The sequence below is a fragment of the Sebastes fasciatus genome, chromosome 4 (genome assembly GCF_043250625.1).
Source record: "Sebastes fasciatus isolate fSebFas1 chromosome 4, fSebFas1.pri, whole genome shotgun sequence".
Taxonomy (NCBI): Eukaryota; Metazoa; Chordata; class Actinopteri; order Perciformes; family Sebastidae; genus Sebastes; species Sebastes fasciatus.
Window position 1 is genome coordinate 2075390 of NC_133798.1, and position 18091 is coordinate 2093480.

At 41.8% G+C, this 18091-nt stretch overlaps 1 protein-coding gene and 1 long non-coding RNA gene across 4 annotated transcripts in view; one reads left to right on the top strand and one right to left on the bottom strand.

The window, feature by feature from the left end:
* Window positions 1-18091, bottom strand: part of LOC141766939 (uncharacterized) — a 282348-nt gene that overhangs the window by 195513 nt on the left and 68744 nt on the right. The gene's annotated exons all lie outside the window — the stretch shown is intronic.
* The window catches only part of LOC141766928 (synaptotagmin-9-like), an 84362-nt gene that overhangs the window by 16712 nt on the left and 49559 nt on the right, over window positions 1-18091 (top strand). For all 3 annotated transcript variants that reach the window (XM_074634138.1, XM_074634141.1, XM_074634140.1), the window contains exons 2-4: window positions 10778-10953; window positions 14414-14631; window positions 14900-15440. In XM_074634138.1, the coding sequence (XP_074490239.1) occupies window positions 10778-10953; window positions 14414-14631; window positions 14900-15440 (935 nt within the window). The remainder of the gene's footprint in view (window positions 1-10777; window positions 10954-14413; window positions 14632-14899; window positions 15441-18091) is intronic.

An 18091-nucleotide genomic window follows, 5' to 3' on the forward strand; every position in this document is an offset into this window, starting at 1 on the left:
GCTGGAGCGCAAGCCGTGACGACGGAGTGACGTTGGGACCCCGTGACGGAGTCATGTGACCGAACGGACGCTACTGCGCATGTTCCATGTGTCCAAGATCCGGGTACTTTTCCAGACGGAAGTCGAGCCAACTCATAGGAATGAACGGGGCCCTACCTCCAACACTGTATCCAGTTCTCTTAATACATCCATGGCTGTTGCAAGATACAGGAAGTTGGCTTGGGTCTTGAGCTGAGGAGTTGTAGCATTTATTCACAGACAAATAAACTGTACACAAACTACTACACCTACATTCACAGCTATAACGCCACCAACAACCTCACACTCACCGCCGCCACACACACACACGGTCTGCTGGACACTCGTTAACGTTACGCTGGACTGACAGACCATATGTGTTTGACAACGGCGGGCACAAAGCCACCAGTAACGCTACAGCTGCTACACCTACGTCCACAGCTTTAACGCCAACGACATCCCCACAGTCACCGCTGACACACACACACACGGTTTGTCGGACTCTCGCTATCGTTAAGCCTGGAGCACACAGCGCGCATCATGCTCGCGTGACGGCAACGTCGCGTGTTGTTTTTTATTTCGGCGTCCATGTTAACAGGTTAGAGTGGACACACTGCCCGCATGAGACGCACGTCAGACGCGCGTCAGACGCACGTCAGACGCGCGTCAGACGTGCGTCTATTTTATAGAATAGAAGGCTCGCCTATTTTTCACGCTTGCCGCTTACCTCTCGGCTGCGTCTCCCAGCAGCAACAGACAGTGAAGGTGATCTATTGACAGTATATGAGCAAGATTACTACAGTTTCCATGTCTAGACATCTGTAGAATATGTCACTGACCATCAATATTTTACACTTCCTATCTAGATTTCAAAATAAAAGTCCTCTAGCGTTTTTAGTGCACAGAATCATTCATTCATTAACACAATGCTTTTATTCTGAAATACTCTAAATAAAGCAGTTGTCTGCTTGCAGGTTTCCATCAAGTTAATATAGTACAGGCTTTTAATTATGTAAACACTGTAGTAGTCATAGCAGAAACCCTACATATGCTATACATATAATAGACTGGGTTAATAGGTTATAAGAACATCAGGTGATAGTTGGCAGTATTTTTCCGATGCGCTCTCTCTCGCTCTCTCTCTCTCTCTCTCTCTCTCTCTCTCTCTCTCTCAACAAACACCACGTAACTTTATTGTTCTTTCTTTTAGAGGTGTTATTTAATTTTTTTAAAGATATTTAATAATAATTTTCGTTTTCTAAAGGTTAACAAATAACGAAACTGTTTATTTTGCTTTGTTTTATAATAATAATAAAAAAAACACTTTACTTATATTTATCATTCTGAAATACTTCAGGTGTTTTTCTCCATCAAGGCGCAGTTCAGCAACAAGGTGGTGAAAAGCTCCAAGTTGCCTGAGATGTCGGAACATCAGCATTTATAATGTAAATTGCTGTCCCGCCCCAGATGTAAATTAAGTCGTTTTCGATAAAAGCCGCAACCTGGAATGCTGTAGAACAGGAACCCGAAACCCCCTGGAAATGTTGTTTAAAACTGTGCCAGTCAAAGTGAAGAGGGATTGCTGTAGGCTCTCTCTTACTACTAATGTATTTATTTATTTTTTTGTATTAATATATAGCCCACAGAAATCCCTCTTCACTGTCAATGAAGAGGGATTTATATATATATATATATATATATATATATATATATATATATATATAGCCCATAGAAATCCCTCCTCATTGTCAGTGAAGAGGGATTTATATATATATAAATCCCTCTTCACTGACAGAAAAGAGGGATTTATATGGGCTATATATTAATATTTATGTATGAATTTATTTGCTTGTTTTTAATAATATTTACAAATTACCACACAGTTCTTACCCTTTTTTGTCTTAAATAAATATAAATCACATTTATTATGAAGTTAAATGGCCATTAAAAGGCAAACTCTATGTAGAAAGAAAGGGCTGTCAGCAACAGCAAAAACACAGCTGACAGGTAGCTCCGGGACGCTCCCGAGACGTGGGTAACTCGCGTCTAGTGTGAACACCCTAGGTGGGCATGACGCGGCCACGACGTGACGCTGGCGTCACGCGAGCATGATGCGCGCTGTGTGGCCCCGGCGTTATGCCGGGCAGACACACAGCTAACAACCTGGCAGCTAAAGTTAAAGGTCCCATATTATAAGAAAGTGTTTTTTTTCACGTTTTTTTATTATAAAGCAGGATTAAGTCCTATATTAATAATGTAAAAGTATCGAAACACTCAAGCCACAGAAACTATGCATTTGAAACAAGCTGTCAGGATATCTGTCTGTTTTTTTTTTAACATTACAGCATGTACACATGTTCTAGTAGAAACACAAAATACAAGTAAATACAAGAACCTGAAAATGAGCACGATATGGGACCTTTAAACTAAATGGTGCGGTGAAGAGTTACTGGGAAAGTGGCTGCATGTGTCCTCGACAGTGAACGCAGCACCGTGGCTGCTACAGTAACTCTCCCGGACGGGTGAACTGGGGACTCAGTTGTCTGTTGTGTTCATACACTGCAGCTGGCTTACCGCTGCATGTGACGCACTAATCTTGTCGGTTAACGGTTAATAATCGGTTAACGAGGGTCGGTTATCGGCAAAAAAAAAAAAATCATAATTAGCATCCCTATACTAGACAGTGATAGGCTAGTTGTGAAAGTGGCTTTCTAAACCTTACAGTAAACCCACTAAATAATGTAGCATGAAATGCTCCTTGGCCTTGGAAGTACAGTAACATTGGGTTACTGTATACCGATAACAAAATAAATTTCCTGTTTAATTCATTCCTCACAGTTATGTTTTGGGTTTTGGAAAGTCTAAAAAAGGACTCTAAACTCTTTGTTCATGGAGTGGTTCAAAGTTACAAAAATAATAGTTATAGCATTAAAATAGGTCTTCAAAGCATTATAACATAATATTTGTAGGTATGTAGGGCTGCACAATTAAACAAATATTAATCGTGATCCCAATTTTGGCTACCCACAATGAAATGAACATGATCGACTGCGATATTGATGTTTAAAATGCTCCGCTCATAGAAAACTCTGCTGCATAAATCAAGCGCTTCCTAATCTAAGTTAGGACACTTCAGTGTGAGTGAGGAAGACATAAAGCTGCAATTTGTCACAACTATAAGTCCAAAATAATAATAATTCCCATGATGCTCCTCAGAGTGATCACAGTGACCGCTCATCTGCCGACAGCATGGAGCACGTTATGGTGCATTCAAGCTCTGCTCTGTAAAAATGAGTATTGGACGATGGTAAATTATAACCCTATCATGATGTGTTCAAATGTAATCTTGTAAAATGTAGTTTTTGACGAGAAACTTGAATAAATCCAGTTGTTTTAAGGAGATGTTTCCACAGTATTAGAGAGAGAATTATGACCTGTTTAACTTCCTAACAATAGCTATAAGCAGCTTATAATATATAAATAGAACTACTAATGCCAAGATTTTTTTTAATCAAAGCAAATATTTAAATAAAAATACAATTATTTACTTCCTAAGCATTTGAAATGTTTTTTTTTAATGCAAATAACCACTATAGATGAAAATAACAAAGTAAAAGGATAACATTTAGAATCTTTAGCGTTTGTAATTTAGCACAACATGGAAGTGAAAGCAGCGCTCTGTTTATTTTAATGTGAAATTGCAATTAAAATATTTTTTCCCTAAAATCTATGAATAATCTCAATATTGATCAAAATAATCGTGATTATCATTTTGGCCATATTCGCGCAGCCCTAATGTTTGTACAAGTAAAGAGTGCTTTTTAAGTTATGGTTATGGTGTACGATTATGTTCTTTGTACCAAAAGTACCAAATGAGAACTCGGCATAGGGATTTTACTGCCTCATTGACCACTTAGACTTTGATGTAAGCCACCTCTAATACCTCACTAAGTATTACACACTTTATACTTGCACCGGTTATTCCTTCATTCATATTCACATTAACTTACCGCACCACAGATAATTACACTAATCAAAACCTCTCTTACCTTTTTTAATTATAATTGTCGACTTCCTTGAGCTTATTGATTATTGAAGCTCCTGAATCCAATTAACTGCCACCAGCTGTACAGGGTTTAGGCCTTAGTGCCTTGATTGCACCCTGCAAGGGGACTTGAAAAGCGGAGACACCCTGTGGCTTTAGAAAAGGCTATTACAAAGGTGATTGAATGAAGCCACGGGCTTACGTATTTTAAAAGCCAAACTTATCAAATAAGGAACAACAGTGTTTTCAATATTTATTTTTTTACTCAAATATTTAGAAAGGAAGGTGATTTGAATGGAAAATGGTTTGCCTTGGAAAGAAACAAGGTTTATATGGGGAGAAATCACTGATATGAGCTGTAATTAATTCATTTAGATACAGAAAAGCTGAATTTTGGGTGTGGAGATTTCTATTCTTCATGAAACAAATCATCAACTAAAGCCAGAACACAGTGGAACAAGCTGCATGCTCTATATCTGTCAGCAGAGAACACAAGCCGTGCACTGTGTTGGGACACGCACTGTATATCATCTCTCCACTGCTTCCCATTCACCCAGCTGGTGCCCAGTGCATAGCTGCACACAGAGGGCTGGCTGTGCTCTACCCGCCTCAGTTCACAAATCTTAGCGCGCTGACAGTGCTCTAATATTGGTCTATTAAAGCTAGGGTTGGTAAGCTTCTTCAAAAACATTTTTGTTATATTTGTTGAATTATAATCAATAAATCAATTTCTCTGACAAAAACAAAGAAAAAAATCCGGTACCTGTGGCGGTCCAGCCCGGTCGCACAGCAGTTTGTGAAATAATCACGAAATTTTACGTATTGATTCACCTACACAGAACGTAATTGTGAACCGGCAAGTATAAAGAGCGGCAAACGCTGCGTAGGGAGGAGGTTGGGGTGGATGGGTGGGACTTTCACCCAGGAGAAACCACAAGTCAAAGTTGATTTATTTGTCACGTAATTTCCACACTTAAGTTACGACACTTCTGGAGTTATTTGAACCCAAACCACGATCTTTACCTAAACCTAACTAAGTCGTTTGCTGCCTAAGCCTAACCAAGTCGATCTATTCCTAAACCTAATTAAGTAGGTTTATTTTGAAAAAACTGGAGTTTCTGGACGCTCGCAGGAAAAAGCACAAAAAATACATTGTTGAAAGTCAGTCATACTGAACCAAATTACATATATATATATATATATATATATATATAAACATGTTACAATAACACGTTAACCCTAACTTTAGGCTGCTATAAGGTGATGATATGCATATACGTTCATATACATTCTTGAGCAGTTACTCTGATGGGTTTAAATTCTTTGATGGGCTTTATTTATGATCATATCTAAGGGTATATGAGCCCGACTCAGACCCTAAAATGACACCTCAGAGTGAGTTCAAATAGTGCAATTTTAATCCCATTTAAAAGCTGTTGAAACAATGAGGAGCAGCGTGCAAGGTGTGTGGGGAAGAAGTCTGTCTTGAAGTTTTAAAAGATCCAGCAACACTGAAAACAACTTTACCAAGGCATGCAGGTTAATGAAGGCCACAGGCTGAAACGTTTCAAGCCATATTTGAGCTGTGATACTGTGAAACTGGGAGGGTAAATCAACATTGAATCCCAGAGCAGGACTGATGCTGCACTGCTGTCTGTGGGCTGACATGTTCAGCTGCACCCTAATCAGTGATGTCGCAGCAGGTCTTTTGCTGTCGACAGCTGATGCAAGCTGTGTCAGTGAGAATTGTTGCGATGGATACCGTTCATCACTGTAATGTCCACATAGTGCCAGTTAATGACATGCTCTATACCTTGACTTGATGTTGGTGGCATGTCTATGGCATATCTTCACATTGGTTGTATAGCAAACACAATGAGCAATGAGCAGGCGGCTGCAATACTACTGGTATACAGTAGCTTCAGAAAGTATTCAGACCCTGTCACTCTTTGCACACTTTGTTGTGTTATAGATATCATTTAAAGTGGATTCAATTTAAAGTGAAATAGATTAAATTCACAGTTTTGAAGGGTCTAAATAAGGGCTGTCAAAGTTAACAGATAACGCGTTAACGCAAATTTGTTTTAACACCACAAATTTTCTTTAATGCATTAACACGACTGGCGATAAAAAAATTAGGTATCGGCGAGTACGCCAGTCTATGCACTGATCCGATATCTTGATTTATTAACCCAGGAAAAACAAATCAACTTAAATGGAAATAAATTTTTCTGCGCCGCTCCAAAACAGTTGCCTTCACTGTGCTGTCGCCCTGGACGTATCATGGCTGCCACCGCAACTACCGTTTTAGAGCAGCAAAGAAGAACTGATTGCAGGTAGTTTGTCACATGACGATGGCAAACAACAGCAGTGCGGTGCTAGTGGAGAGTGTAAAGATAACGGTAACGGTAGTCAGAGCGAGGAACATGTCAGCCATTTGGCAATATTTTACAGTGGAAAATCCACAAGTAAAACGACGATATGTACAGTATGTAAGGGTTTGGAGGGCTGGCAGTACCCTAGTAGGGTGTGAATATTGTACCCTGCAGGACAAATTAGCATATTAGCAAATTAGGCTGTCCATTGAGGAGACAGCTAAGATATTATGGAATTGTTATGTAATCCTAGCTGCTTTTATTTATGTGCTTTGTAACTGACAAACTGAATAATAAAAGAAAGTTCTATTGCATTCATTCTCTGTTTGTATTTGTTCATGTTTTATAAAGGGTTTAACCTGAGCCAGGCCATACAATAAAGATAGTAATCATATCACATCCAAACATGCACAGTAGTAAAAAGCTGTTAAATAATAATAATAACTATATATATATATTTTTATCATGCTGTTTTCAGGTCGGTACTCGGTATTGGCCGATACCACAAGTTCAGGTATCGGAATTGGTATCGGGAAGGAAAAAAATGGCATCGGAACATCTCTTATTCAGTTTAAAACACTCGTTGAGCACAGGGATACTTGATGCATCTATGAAAGATTCCAGTTGTTGAACAAAACTGAACAATAGTTTTGAGAGAATACACAGTTTTTGTTTTTAAATTAAGTTCAAATATGTGTGCATAGTTTTCTTCTTCATTTAGTTTCAAAGGGAATCTGGGCCCTCTGTAGTTTCACAATAAAGACTGGGAAATGATTTCCTTTTGAACTCAAGGACTGGACTCTAATTACATCCATAAATGAGCTCATACACATATCTCACATTGTGCCGAAGCACTCTCCGCTGTCCCATTAAGGATCCTCTCAAATAATAAAGGAAAACAATGATAAATTTGCAATGCAATATGAATATGACATTTAAATGTCTGTTCTGTTAAAACATGGAGCATATTTTTGATAATGTGACACCGTGTCATGAGTGAATGGCTTACCTTGGATGATGCTCAGAGTATATTGTCTGTGTATCATGGAGTCTGCCGGGCATTGTGCCAAACAAGGACAGACATGCTTTCTCTCTGTTGAGTCTGATTCAGTGGTGGAGAAAGACACAGAGAGCAAAGTCATCTCTCTCTCTGTAACTCGTGTTCTCTTCTGGATTGAGAATGGGGATGTCATGTTCCTACATAGCGAGCTAGCTTCTAGACAAAATAGTGATAGAAAATGGCATGGATGACATCGTAGCAGCTGGAGCAGAAATTGACATATGCGTCACATTTTGCTGGACATTTGTAGGAAAAAGCCCGAAAAAATATGTCTTGAAAGTCGTGCAGAGCGTCACAAAAAACAAAAAGGAAATTCACGAATCAAATAGATTCAATTTCATCACTATTTCACGAACTGCCGTGAGACTGCGTTAGGAGCACCTTTCAGTCCTTTGTTACCATGTTCAAACATTCAATCATGAGAACCCATTCAACCATGTACAGTATAGTGAAATACTGTCCATGGGATCATTCCGTCTGGTGTGTCTAAAACAAGTTTTAAAGTTAGGGCATCTACTGTATGCATGAAGAGCAGACAAGGTGAGATCACACCGAATTTCAAGGTCCCCACATGTAGAAAATCGTTTTCAGTTTTTAATAGTTGGGATCATGTCTAGCAATGATTCTCAAAGTGGGGTCACGGCAAGGGGTCCGTTGCTATAAATTATAAAATCGTGCTGTGTCATTAAAAAGTTAATATCTACAGATTGGGACCATTTGTGACAATAAAACAAGCATATTGTGTCCATCACTTCCACCCACGTTAGCGTTGGGCCAATAGAAACTCTGATACGATTGTGACACATCACGTCAATCTGTCATGATTCAGTCACTTCACTCAGGGTGCAACGAACCGTTCCTGCTGCTGCTTAGCTTAGCTTATTAGCCAGAAAATATGACAAGAGTTATATCGAGTGACAGCGACGGGAGACCGAAATGTGTCATGTGTCTTCAGGTGCTAGCAAACGAAGTCATGAAGCCGGCCGAGCTAAAGCGACATCTGATTACAAAGCACCCAGAATATCTGGGCAAAACAAAGTGGTGTTAAAGGCTGTGTAAAGGAAATTCAGAGATTATTTGTTTGACTGTTTTTGTATTGTATTGTATTTTTATGATTGTAATCCATCCCAAGTCCTATGAATATTTATTCTTAATACATGCCATAAATGTCTTTGAAACTACCAGGACCACAAAAGCAAGTACTTTGTCCACGGCCCCGGGAAGCAGGGACGTCCGGGTGGGGGGCGCTGTAAAGCGAGTCGAGTTTAATCCCCCGGGCAGACTGCGCGACGGGGGCCGTTACCGGTCTCACACCGTCCACGGGCTGAGTCTCGTTCAGAAGGACTCAGGCCCCCGAGCGACAATGGGCAAGCGGTCTATCGTATGCCACATTTATTTGATAGCACCCTGGAAATCCTAATTCAACCTGAGACAGCGCTGTTGAATAATACGCAATTGGTTGAGCATGAGTCCCAATGACAGTTTTCTGGGACAACACTCCACGTGCATGGCTTGCTCTGTTTGAGACATAAAGCTGAAACAGCTTTGTGTAATCTGGCTGAGCAAGAGCAGGTGCCTGTTGCAGCAGTGTTTTGATAGTCTCAAACGCTGTATGACCCTCAATTGACCATTTAATCCTAGCCTGCAGATTTCCCGCCCCTGCTTCCTTTAACATTGCTCGTAGAGGAGCCACTATAGCTGAGTATCCCTCAGCCCATTCGGAGCTAGCCTGTCATTCCCAAAAAAGTCATCATTTGCCTTACTGTAACTGGTTTTGAGGCCTTGGACACACCCTCCAATTGGGATGGAGAGATGCTCTTTTTCCCTTGCTGTATCACTGGCCTTAAATACTCAACTTGGCTGCTACATAATTGCAATTTCTGTTTTGAGACATTGTGTCCTCGCTCCGCCAGTAATGTTAAGACCGTCTGTGAATCTTTATGGCACTGCTCCAGGGAGGCAGAGCATACAATCAAGTCATCAACATACTGTAAAACAGTGCTACTTAATTTTTCAGGCAGATTGGCCAGATCCTCCTTCAATATTTTGTTGAAAATATGTGGCGAATGCTTCATCTAACACAAACCTATGACAGTGAAGTAGGCCGCGTTGGGCGGGACGTTTGACAGGAGCGTGTGAGGGTTTGGGACCTCAGCGTCGAAGTCCTCAATGACTTAATTTACTGCTCGGAGGTCATGCACCAACCTATACTTACTTTTATCCAATTTAAGTACAGGGAGTATAGGGGTATTGCTGACAGGAAAGGGATCATAAACAAGTACTTTTGCCTCCAGCAAGCCCTCAATTGTTTTGGCTATTCCTTCCTCTGCCTCTTTTTTGAGTGGATATTGATTAACCCAAGGAGGATGACTGGGCGGAGGTGATCAACCCTACGTCCGTGTCATAGGTTGACCATAGCTTCACAGGCACATTTTCATACATCTCTTCTAACAGCGTTGTCCTTGACTGGTTGAGCTGACTGTTAAGACGGAGGTGTACCACTTGAGGAACTCCTTCCCCTGCTGCTGAAATCATTATTTTGATGTAATTTTTTCACGATAGGGCCTAACTGTTTTGGTTCATAGCCTGGATTCACATATTCACATATTATGTGTGGTACACTATTTTTAATCTTAAATTGATCCTTCAGGTAACAGTAGTCTTGCACCACCATGGCTGCTCCCTGCTTCCGTAGATAAATAGCCCCTGAGCTTATGGCTACTGTCGGCGGCTGGTTTTTCAACCACTGCTCTGGGTCTGCTGCCTCTGGTTCTAAAAAGTACTGCAACATACAGTGGAGTGGATCTGAGGGTGGTATAGCGTCAGACATGTTTATCTTAATAAACTTTTCCCATTTTCCAACTTCAAGTTGGAACTCCTCTGATAAGTTTCCTAGCCAATATACCATTTCTTCTTTTTCTGGTGAGACAGTGTTGGGGTCATGATTTTTGTGGGAGTAAGCCTCATGCTTAATTGGTATTACGATTATGAGGGGGCCCTTGGAAAATGTTCTCCCCTTTAAGGGGTTCCTGAGAACCCCTGATGTACAGTATACAACATAGTGGGTCAAATGCATCAAATGAAATTTACTTGGGTTTAGTTCTCTAACTTTTGCCTATAGTGAAAATGTAATAGTTTTTCCTTCTCATTTAGCATTCTGAATAAACACAGTCTGTCCTCCCTGGGGAGCCAGGTTTGTCTGTGTCAGCATTTTTCACTGGCAAGGCTGTGTTCACTGTTCATCGAGTCCCCCCTTCTCTCTCTCTCATCCATCTCTAGATGTATCGGTGAGCCTGTTGTCCCTGCTGGTGACCACCTGTGGTCTGGCTCTCTTCAGCGTCTCTCTCTTTGTCTCATGGAAGTTATGCTGGGTGCCACTGAGTGGCCGCTTCCTCCCAGACCTCCTCAAGGGGGCGCACTTCCTGGGAGGAGACCAACAGCCCGTCCTCACAGAGGTAAGGAGGAGACGCTCATATTAAAAAAAGAAAGGATTGGTACGGTGAGCAACATTTGGTTTGCTATATGACTCATATATATTTTCTTAATGTGAACTGAGTGTAGATTATAGACTGTATAAAATATGGACATAATCTCCGTGACATCACCTATAGGTTCTGAAGAGCCCTTGTGAAGCTCAATGTGGGAAAAGAGTATAGAAGCAGAGACAAAACTCCGGTGCTTTTTTGACAACAGCTGCTAGATGGCGCTGCGGTAGCACTGCCGCCATTTTGGACTGAAAACGCCAATCAGTCCATGGCCATGGACGTATAAAGAGATGTCTGTAAATCAGAGAATCATTTTTTTAGGTAAATCAACTTCCCAGTACGAACACTTAAATAGTCCTCATTTAAATCATTATCTCCTAAAAGATATAAAATTCACTAATAGCCAAATCCAGAGTTCTTTTCCTCAGCATAATGAACGGGCATCTGCCCTGAACGCTCATATGACATATCCGGTTCTGCCAGCTTCCTGCTAGCTGTATGCAGCTGGCTGTAATTTATCACTTTTATAATCTTCTAATACACCCATGAGCTGTATGCTGTAAGACTGTACCGTGGTGCATGTATTAACGTCTCTGTTCCCAAACAACCGGCTATCGGCCAGTAGCTAGTAGTGCTAGTAGCATGACATAAACAGAATTTAATGGAGTTGTAGGCTATTAACTAACACGCAGGGCAAAAGCACAGGACACAACCTCTTCTACATCCATGGTCTGTGGTTTATTGTACATTGATCTTGGATCCTTGGCATGAAAAAGTTTGATATTGCTCTCAAAATCTGTGTGCTGGATTTTTCTCGCTCACTTTAGGCTCCTCTGGGACACAGCCGGGCAAAAACGTTTAATAAATAAATAATAAATAAATAAGTAAGTCAGTAAATAGTTATAATAGTATGCATATTTATAATTGTATTGTTCAGCACAGGATATTTCAGTAGAGACATTAAACATGACAATAGAATAAAAATAATTTTGTTTTACTTTCGTATGGTACTTTATAGGCGGTCATTTTACTGGCGTCCGATAGTCATTTTCAGTCCAAAATGGCTGAAGCGTAGCTTTGTTGATGGGCATTGATGTTGCAATTGAACGATCAATTGGCCTTCACTTCTGCCATCTTGGCAGTGCCGACTCCACCTAACACTCGGCTGATCCAAAAATTGGCAAAGAGGTGGAGCAGTGTTGGAGCTGAGAGTGATGCAGCAGAGCAGACAGCTAGCGACTGGCGACCTGTGACAGCACCCACCTGTCACTCAAAGCAGCCTTAATTATGCTTAACTTTAAGGCTTAATATAACATAAAGGGGTGAGTTATATAAAAATTCCCCCCGGGTACAGCTGCAATGAAGGGGATATTAGCTGTAGAGACCAAAACCTTTATTTTTCCCAGGTTGTAAAACAGAATTATTTCTGTTGTAAAGTTGGGCATTTGCTTAAACACCTGGTATTAACATGCATCCTCAGTGATCACAAGTAGACAGCTTTAAGTACAGGTGTGAACACACTCAAGACGCATTGAGGACGCATTGAGATCGGATCTTTCAGACCACATTCAGAGGTGGTCTGGGTCACATATGGCCACATTCTTTTAGCAGTGTGTACGCGAATGCGTCCTGGGCCACATTAAGGACCGCCTACTCATCTGATGTCCAGCTGGGATCCGCGGGATCACCGCGCCCCTCAGGTGAACAGACAGACAGACAGACACGGGCGCTTGTCAGCATTGAAACATCCTCTGTGCTCTACTGTATGTGGACTCGGCACACATTGTGCATTATTATCATACTGTCGGAGATGTGTCAGTGTTTTTGTTCCGCTGCTTTGCGTGGAGCTGATACCCGACCGTCTGACCCCGTTTTCTGTCCTCCCTGGCTCTCGGTGCCGCCGGTGCCGGCACCGAGGTCTCCGGGGACCGCCGGTACAATAACCTTTTATTTTGATGTTAATACAATGTACCAGAATTAACGAATATGTAGGATATGTACCAGAATTAACGAATATGTAGGATATTACTACTGACATTCATGTAATATAACATCACAACGGCTGCTGTATTGACCGTGTGTTTACTACGTGTTTATTTGCATATGGGGCGGGGAAGTGAGATCTGATCAAAAGTGGCCACTGAAGACGCATGAGAAGACGCATTCTAATGCCAGATGTGAACAGACGTACTTAAAGCTGTCCACTTGTGATCCGATCCCTGAAGACCCATGTTAATACCAGGTGTGAACAGGGCCTTAGACTGCTTTTATTGTCATTTCCTCATATGCATGAGTCTTGCATACAGGGGAACAAAATTGCATTTCACAGGGACCACAGTGCCACATAGAACAATAAAAACAATAATAAATAGCGCAGATATTGAGGACCTGACAACAAGTACTAAGTAATAAGTATTTGACAAGAGCACTAGGTCAGATATGTGCAATATACTAAGTAAAGACCTGTGCAGTGTAATATAAAGTGCAATAGGCAATGAAACTCTGAGCAAACGTACTGTACAACAGACACCACTGTACACATTAAACATTATATACTGTACATCACTGTACACATTAAACATTTTATACACTTAACTAGACAACACAGACACACCTGACACTGGCTGAGTCATTTAGCACTAAACAGATTTATCAGCAGCAGTTGCAGGTTGTCCCAGGTACACTTGACTCTGGAGAACAGAAGTCATTGTGTGGAAGTATTGAGTGTTCCGGGAAGTAGGTCAGACAGTCATAGTGTGGGGGCTTTAGTGTTCAGACTGTTGAGAGCCTTACAGCACGGATGCTCTGGTATCTCCTGCCAGAGGGTAGAAGGGTGAATTGGATGTGGGATGGCTGTGTGGGGTCTTTCACGATGCTGGTGGCCCTCCGAGTGAACAGAGCATCGTAGATGTCCTCGATGGATGGGAGAGCAGTTCCTATGATCTGTCCAGCCTCTCAAAGCTTTTCATGATGATGGGGGTCAGTGCAATTGGACGGTAGTCGTTGTGGCAGGACACGGGTGACTTCTTAGGCATTGGTATGATGGTGGTAGACTTGAAGCATGTAGGGATGACTGCCTGTGAAAGAGATCTGTTGAAGATGTCAGCAAGGACTTCCGCCAGTTGCCCTGCACAGTCCCTGATGGCTCGTCCCGTGGGCCGTTTCCACTCTTTATATGCACTGTTGCTTATTTTCATTTCTGTAACTATCAAAAAGTAGTAGGCCTTATAGCATTAAACAGAAAAGCAAAATATGGAAACCAAGTCAAGATGCTATTTTATTTGGTTTATGAAAAATGGGAATTAATGTATATTTGGCATTTATGTTGAGTTTTAAATGTTTGAATTGAAATTAAACTTTTTTTCAAGATTTTACAACTCCTCAGATTAGCATTTCTCTAATAGGATTCCCACTGATGTCTGTTGTACAGGTGGACGGGGAGGAGAGGGAGTACAGCGAGGATGGCTGTGTGAAGGAGCCTTCCGGACCCCCCTTTGCTGTGGCTGTCCCAGAGTCAGGCCTTAAGATAAGCCACACGTCACCTGACATCCCACTGGAGACCCAGACCAAGGTGGAGAAAAACCAGGTCCACACTCTGGCCAGGGACAGGGTCCAGAGACAGATAACTGAGCCTACTTCGTCTGTACGGTCGGTACACATCGATCCCCAAAGCTACTGTCCAACTTTTGGTGTTTGGCAGATTATACACAAATGGACACACACAGTTACACTGTCACAGACACATAGACCTCTGGGTTCAGAGATACCTTTTCACAAAGTTGAAAACATATAAAGTAAATCATCAGGCTTAAGGGAACACAGTGGCGTCAGCAGTTGCGTCACAGCAAGACTGAACAAATATCCGTTAAAATGGTTTGAATGACCTTACATGTCCAAATTTTACACTTTATTACAGGCACAACTCCATCCGTCGTCAAATGAACTTGTCCAATCCGGACTTCAACCCTGCTCAGTTCCAGCGCCAAGAGTCACTATCTGGTTTGGGCCGAATCAAACCAGAACTCTACAAGCAGCGATCGGTGGACGCAGAAGACGGTCGTCGCTCCGACAGCTGCGGGCGTCTCCTCTTCGTCCTGAAGTTTGACTTTGACCTGGAGCAGCTGATCGTGAAGATCCACAAGGCCCAGGACCTTCCCGCCAAGGACTTCTCAGGGACCTCCGATCCTTACGTCAAGATCTACCTGCTGCCTGACCGCAAAACCAAGCACCAGACCAAGGTGCACCGCAAGACACTCAACCCAGTGTTCGATGAGGTGTTTCTCTTTCCTGTGGCTTACCCCGAGCTGCCGAGCCGTAAGCTGCACTTCAGCGTCTACGACTTTGACAGGTTCTCTCGCCATGACTTGATTGGCCAAGTGGTGGTGGACAACTTCCTGGATCTTGCCGACTTTCCCCGGGAGACAAAACTGTGCCGGGACATACAATATGTAACCTCGGTGAGATATCTACTTTTATCCATTTCCTTACATTCTATCACTACGTGACTTTCTCTCTGACGCCACTGATGCTACATTTCTTATTAAAGCTTTCCATTTGTTACTGTCAGTACCACGGTAGGTTGTTAATAGTGAGCAACTGACTAAAATGGTGCAGCATGTTTGCAGTTGGATACATTTGTAGAGCTGTTAGACCAGCAGTATCCATACCAGCCTAAATCCCACGCCCTTTCTTCAGTCTGGCCAGAATGTGCTCAAACAATCAAAAAGAGCAAAAAACCCTGTTTTAACAGCAGGGGGAAGGAGATATATCAATGGACTTGTATCTCATTTCCCCTCCAAGTGGAACTAATCTGCGGTTTCAAGAGGCAGAGACATAGAAATATACTTAGACACGGTTAATGTTTAATGAAAGCAGTAGGAAACACTAGGGGGTAGTGACCCAGATCTACACTGACATCAGACTGGGGTTGGTTTGACAGAGATACAGCGACACTGTCTATATTACATTATTCACTTGGATAAATCTACAGCGTTGGTACACTGAGTAACTCAGTAAGAAAGTTAGATCCTCCTGCGAGGGAATTCTTCATGGTTCGCCAGTCTTGTAGAGTGATGATTGAAGTCTGGTGTGTCTCAGTTTGGGATAGAAACTCTTCTTTCCCGGTTTATGGGCCAACAGTGTCAGTGGACAGTACACTGTGCTTATGAGCATGATCACAAATAATCAGTTTATGGAATACATAAATAATACTAATAATTTCTTGTGCTCTGGTGAATTGTTATGCACACATTTCTGCCTCTTCTGCATCATGTTATGGTGGAAATGTCTTTATTTATATAAAGAAAAACACAAAAGTCAGGCACCAGGTGACAATTCAAAATATAATGGAATATAATGCAGTAGCCTAAGGCTCTCAGTCATAATGTATTGCTTTCTAATATTCTCCTGTAGATAAACTTCTTATTCAGTTATGTGTTTCTTAAGCATCATCGTGAAGCTTTGCTCCTTCAGTAAAGTTATTTTGTACTAATACTGTAATTCAATTCAATTCAATTTAATTTTATATAGCGTCAAATCATAACAGAAGTTATCTCGAGACACTTTTTATATAGAGCAGGTCTTAGACCGTACTCTATAGCTTAGAGACCCAAAAAGAGATCCCACCAAGAGTATTGCACCGGAGTGCGCTGTGGCCAGGAAAAACTCCCCGTTTAGCGGGTAGAAACCTAGAGCAGAACCGGGCTCTGGGGGGGGCGGCCATCTGCCTCGACCGGTTGAGTTAAGAGAGAGAGAGGGAGAGAGAGAGAGAGATGTACAGCAGCTGTAAGAACCAATACAAGTAGGACTAATAACAAAAATCAATAGCAGTGGATGTAAAACAGTGATAATACAACTATCGGAATTGATAGCTGTAATAATAATAGAAAAATATAACTATTACTGCTAATAATAAAAAGGCTGATAATAATGATGGTAGCAGTGGTAATCAAGCAGGCAGCAGACGCTGCAGCAGATGCAACCACAATCCAGGTGTAACCCCGATCCAGGTGTAATACCGATCCATGGATACCTGCGAGACGAGAAAGCACAAAGACTCCGGGGAAGAAATCAAGTTAGTAACATGCATGATTGGGACATGAATATATACAGAAGGAGAAAGGAGCTCAGTGTGTCATAGGAAGTCCCTCGGCAGTCTAGGCCTATAGCAGCAGAACTAGGGGCTGGTCCAAGGCAGCCTGAGCCAGACTTGGGCCAGCCCTAACTATAAGCGTTATCAAAGAGGAAAGTCTTTAGCCTACTCTTAAATGTAGAGACGGTGTCTGCCTCCCAGACTGAAACTGGGAGCTGGTTCCACAGAAGAGGAGCTTGATAGCTGAAGGCTCTGGCTCCCATTCTACTTTTGGAGACTCTAGGAACCTCAAGTAACCCTGCATTCTGGGAGCGTAGTGCTCTAATGGGGTAATAGGGTATTATGAGCTCTTTAAGATATGATGGTGTCTGACCGTTTAGCGCTTTGTAGGTGAGGAGGACGATTTTAAATTCTTTTCTTGATTTTACAGGGAGCCAGTGTAGAGAAGCTAATACAGGAGTAATATGATCTATTTTTCTAGTTCTTGTCAGTACACGTGCTGCAGCATTCTGGATCAACTGGAGAGTCTTAAGAGACTTATTGGAGCAGCCTGATAATAAGGAGTTGCAGTAATCTAGTCTAGAAGTAACAAATGCATGGACTAATTTTTCTGCATCATTTTGAGACAGGGTGTGTCTGATCTTCACAATGTTACGTAGATGAAAGAAGGCAGTCCTTGAGGTTTGTTTTATGTGGGAGTTAAAGGACATATCCTGATCAAAGATAACTCCCAGATTCCTTACGGTGGTGCTGGAGGCCAGGGCAATGCCATCTAGAGTAACTATATCATTAGATAATTTGTTTCGGAGGCGTTCAGGGCCAAGTACAATAACTTCAGTTTTGTCTGAGTTTAACATCATGAAATTGCAGGTCATCCAGGTTTTTATGTCCTTAAGGCATGCTTGAAGTTTAGTTAACTGGTTTGTTTCGTCTGGCTTGATCGATAGATATAATTGGGTATCATCTGCATAACAATGAACGTTTTTTGGAGGGTTTTCTAATAACATTGCCTAAGGG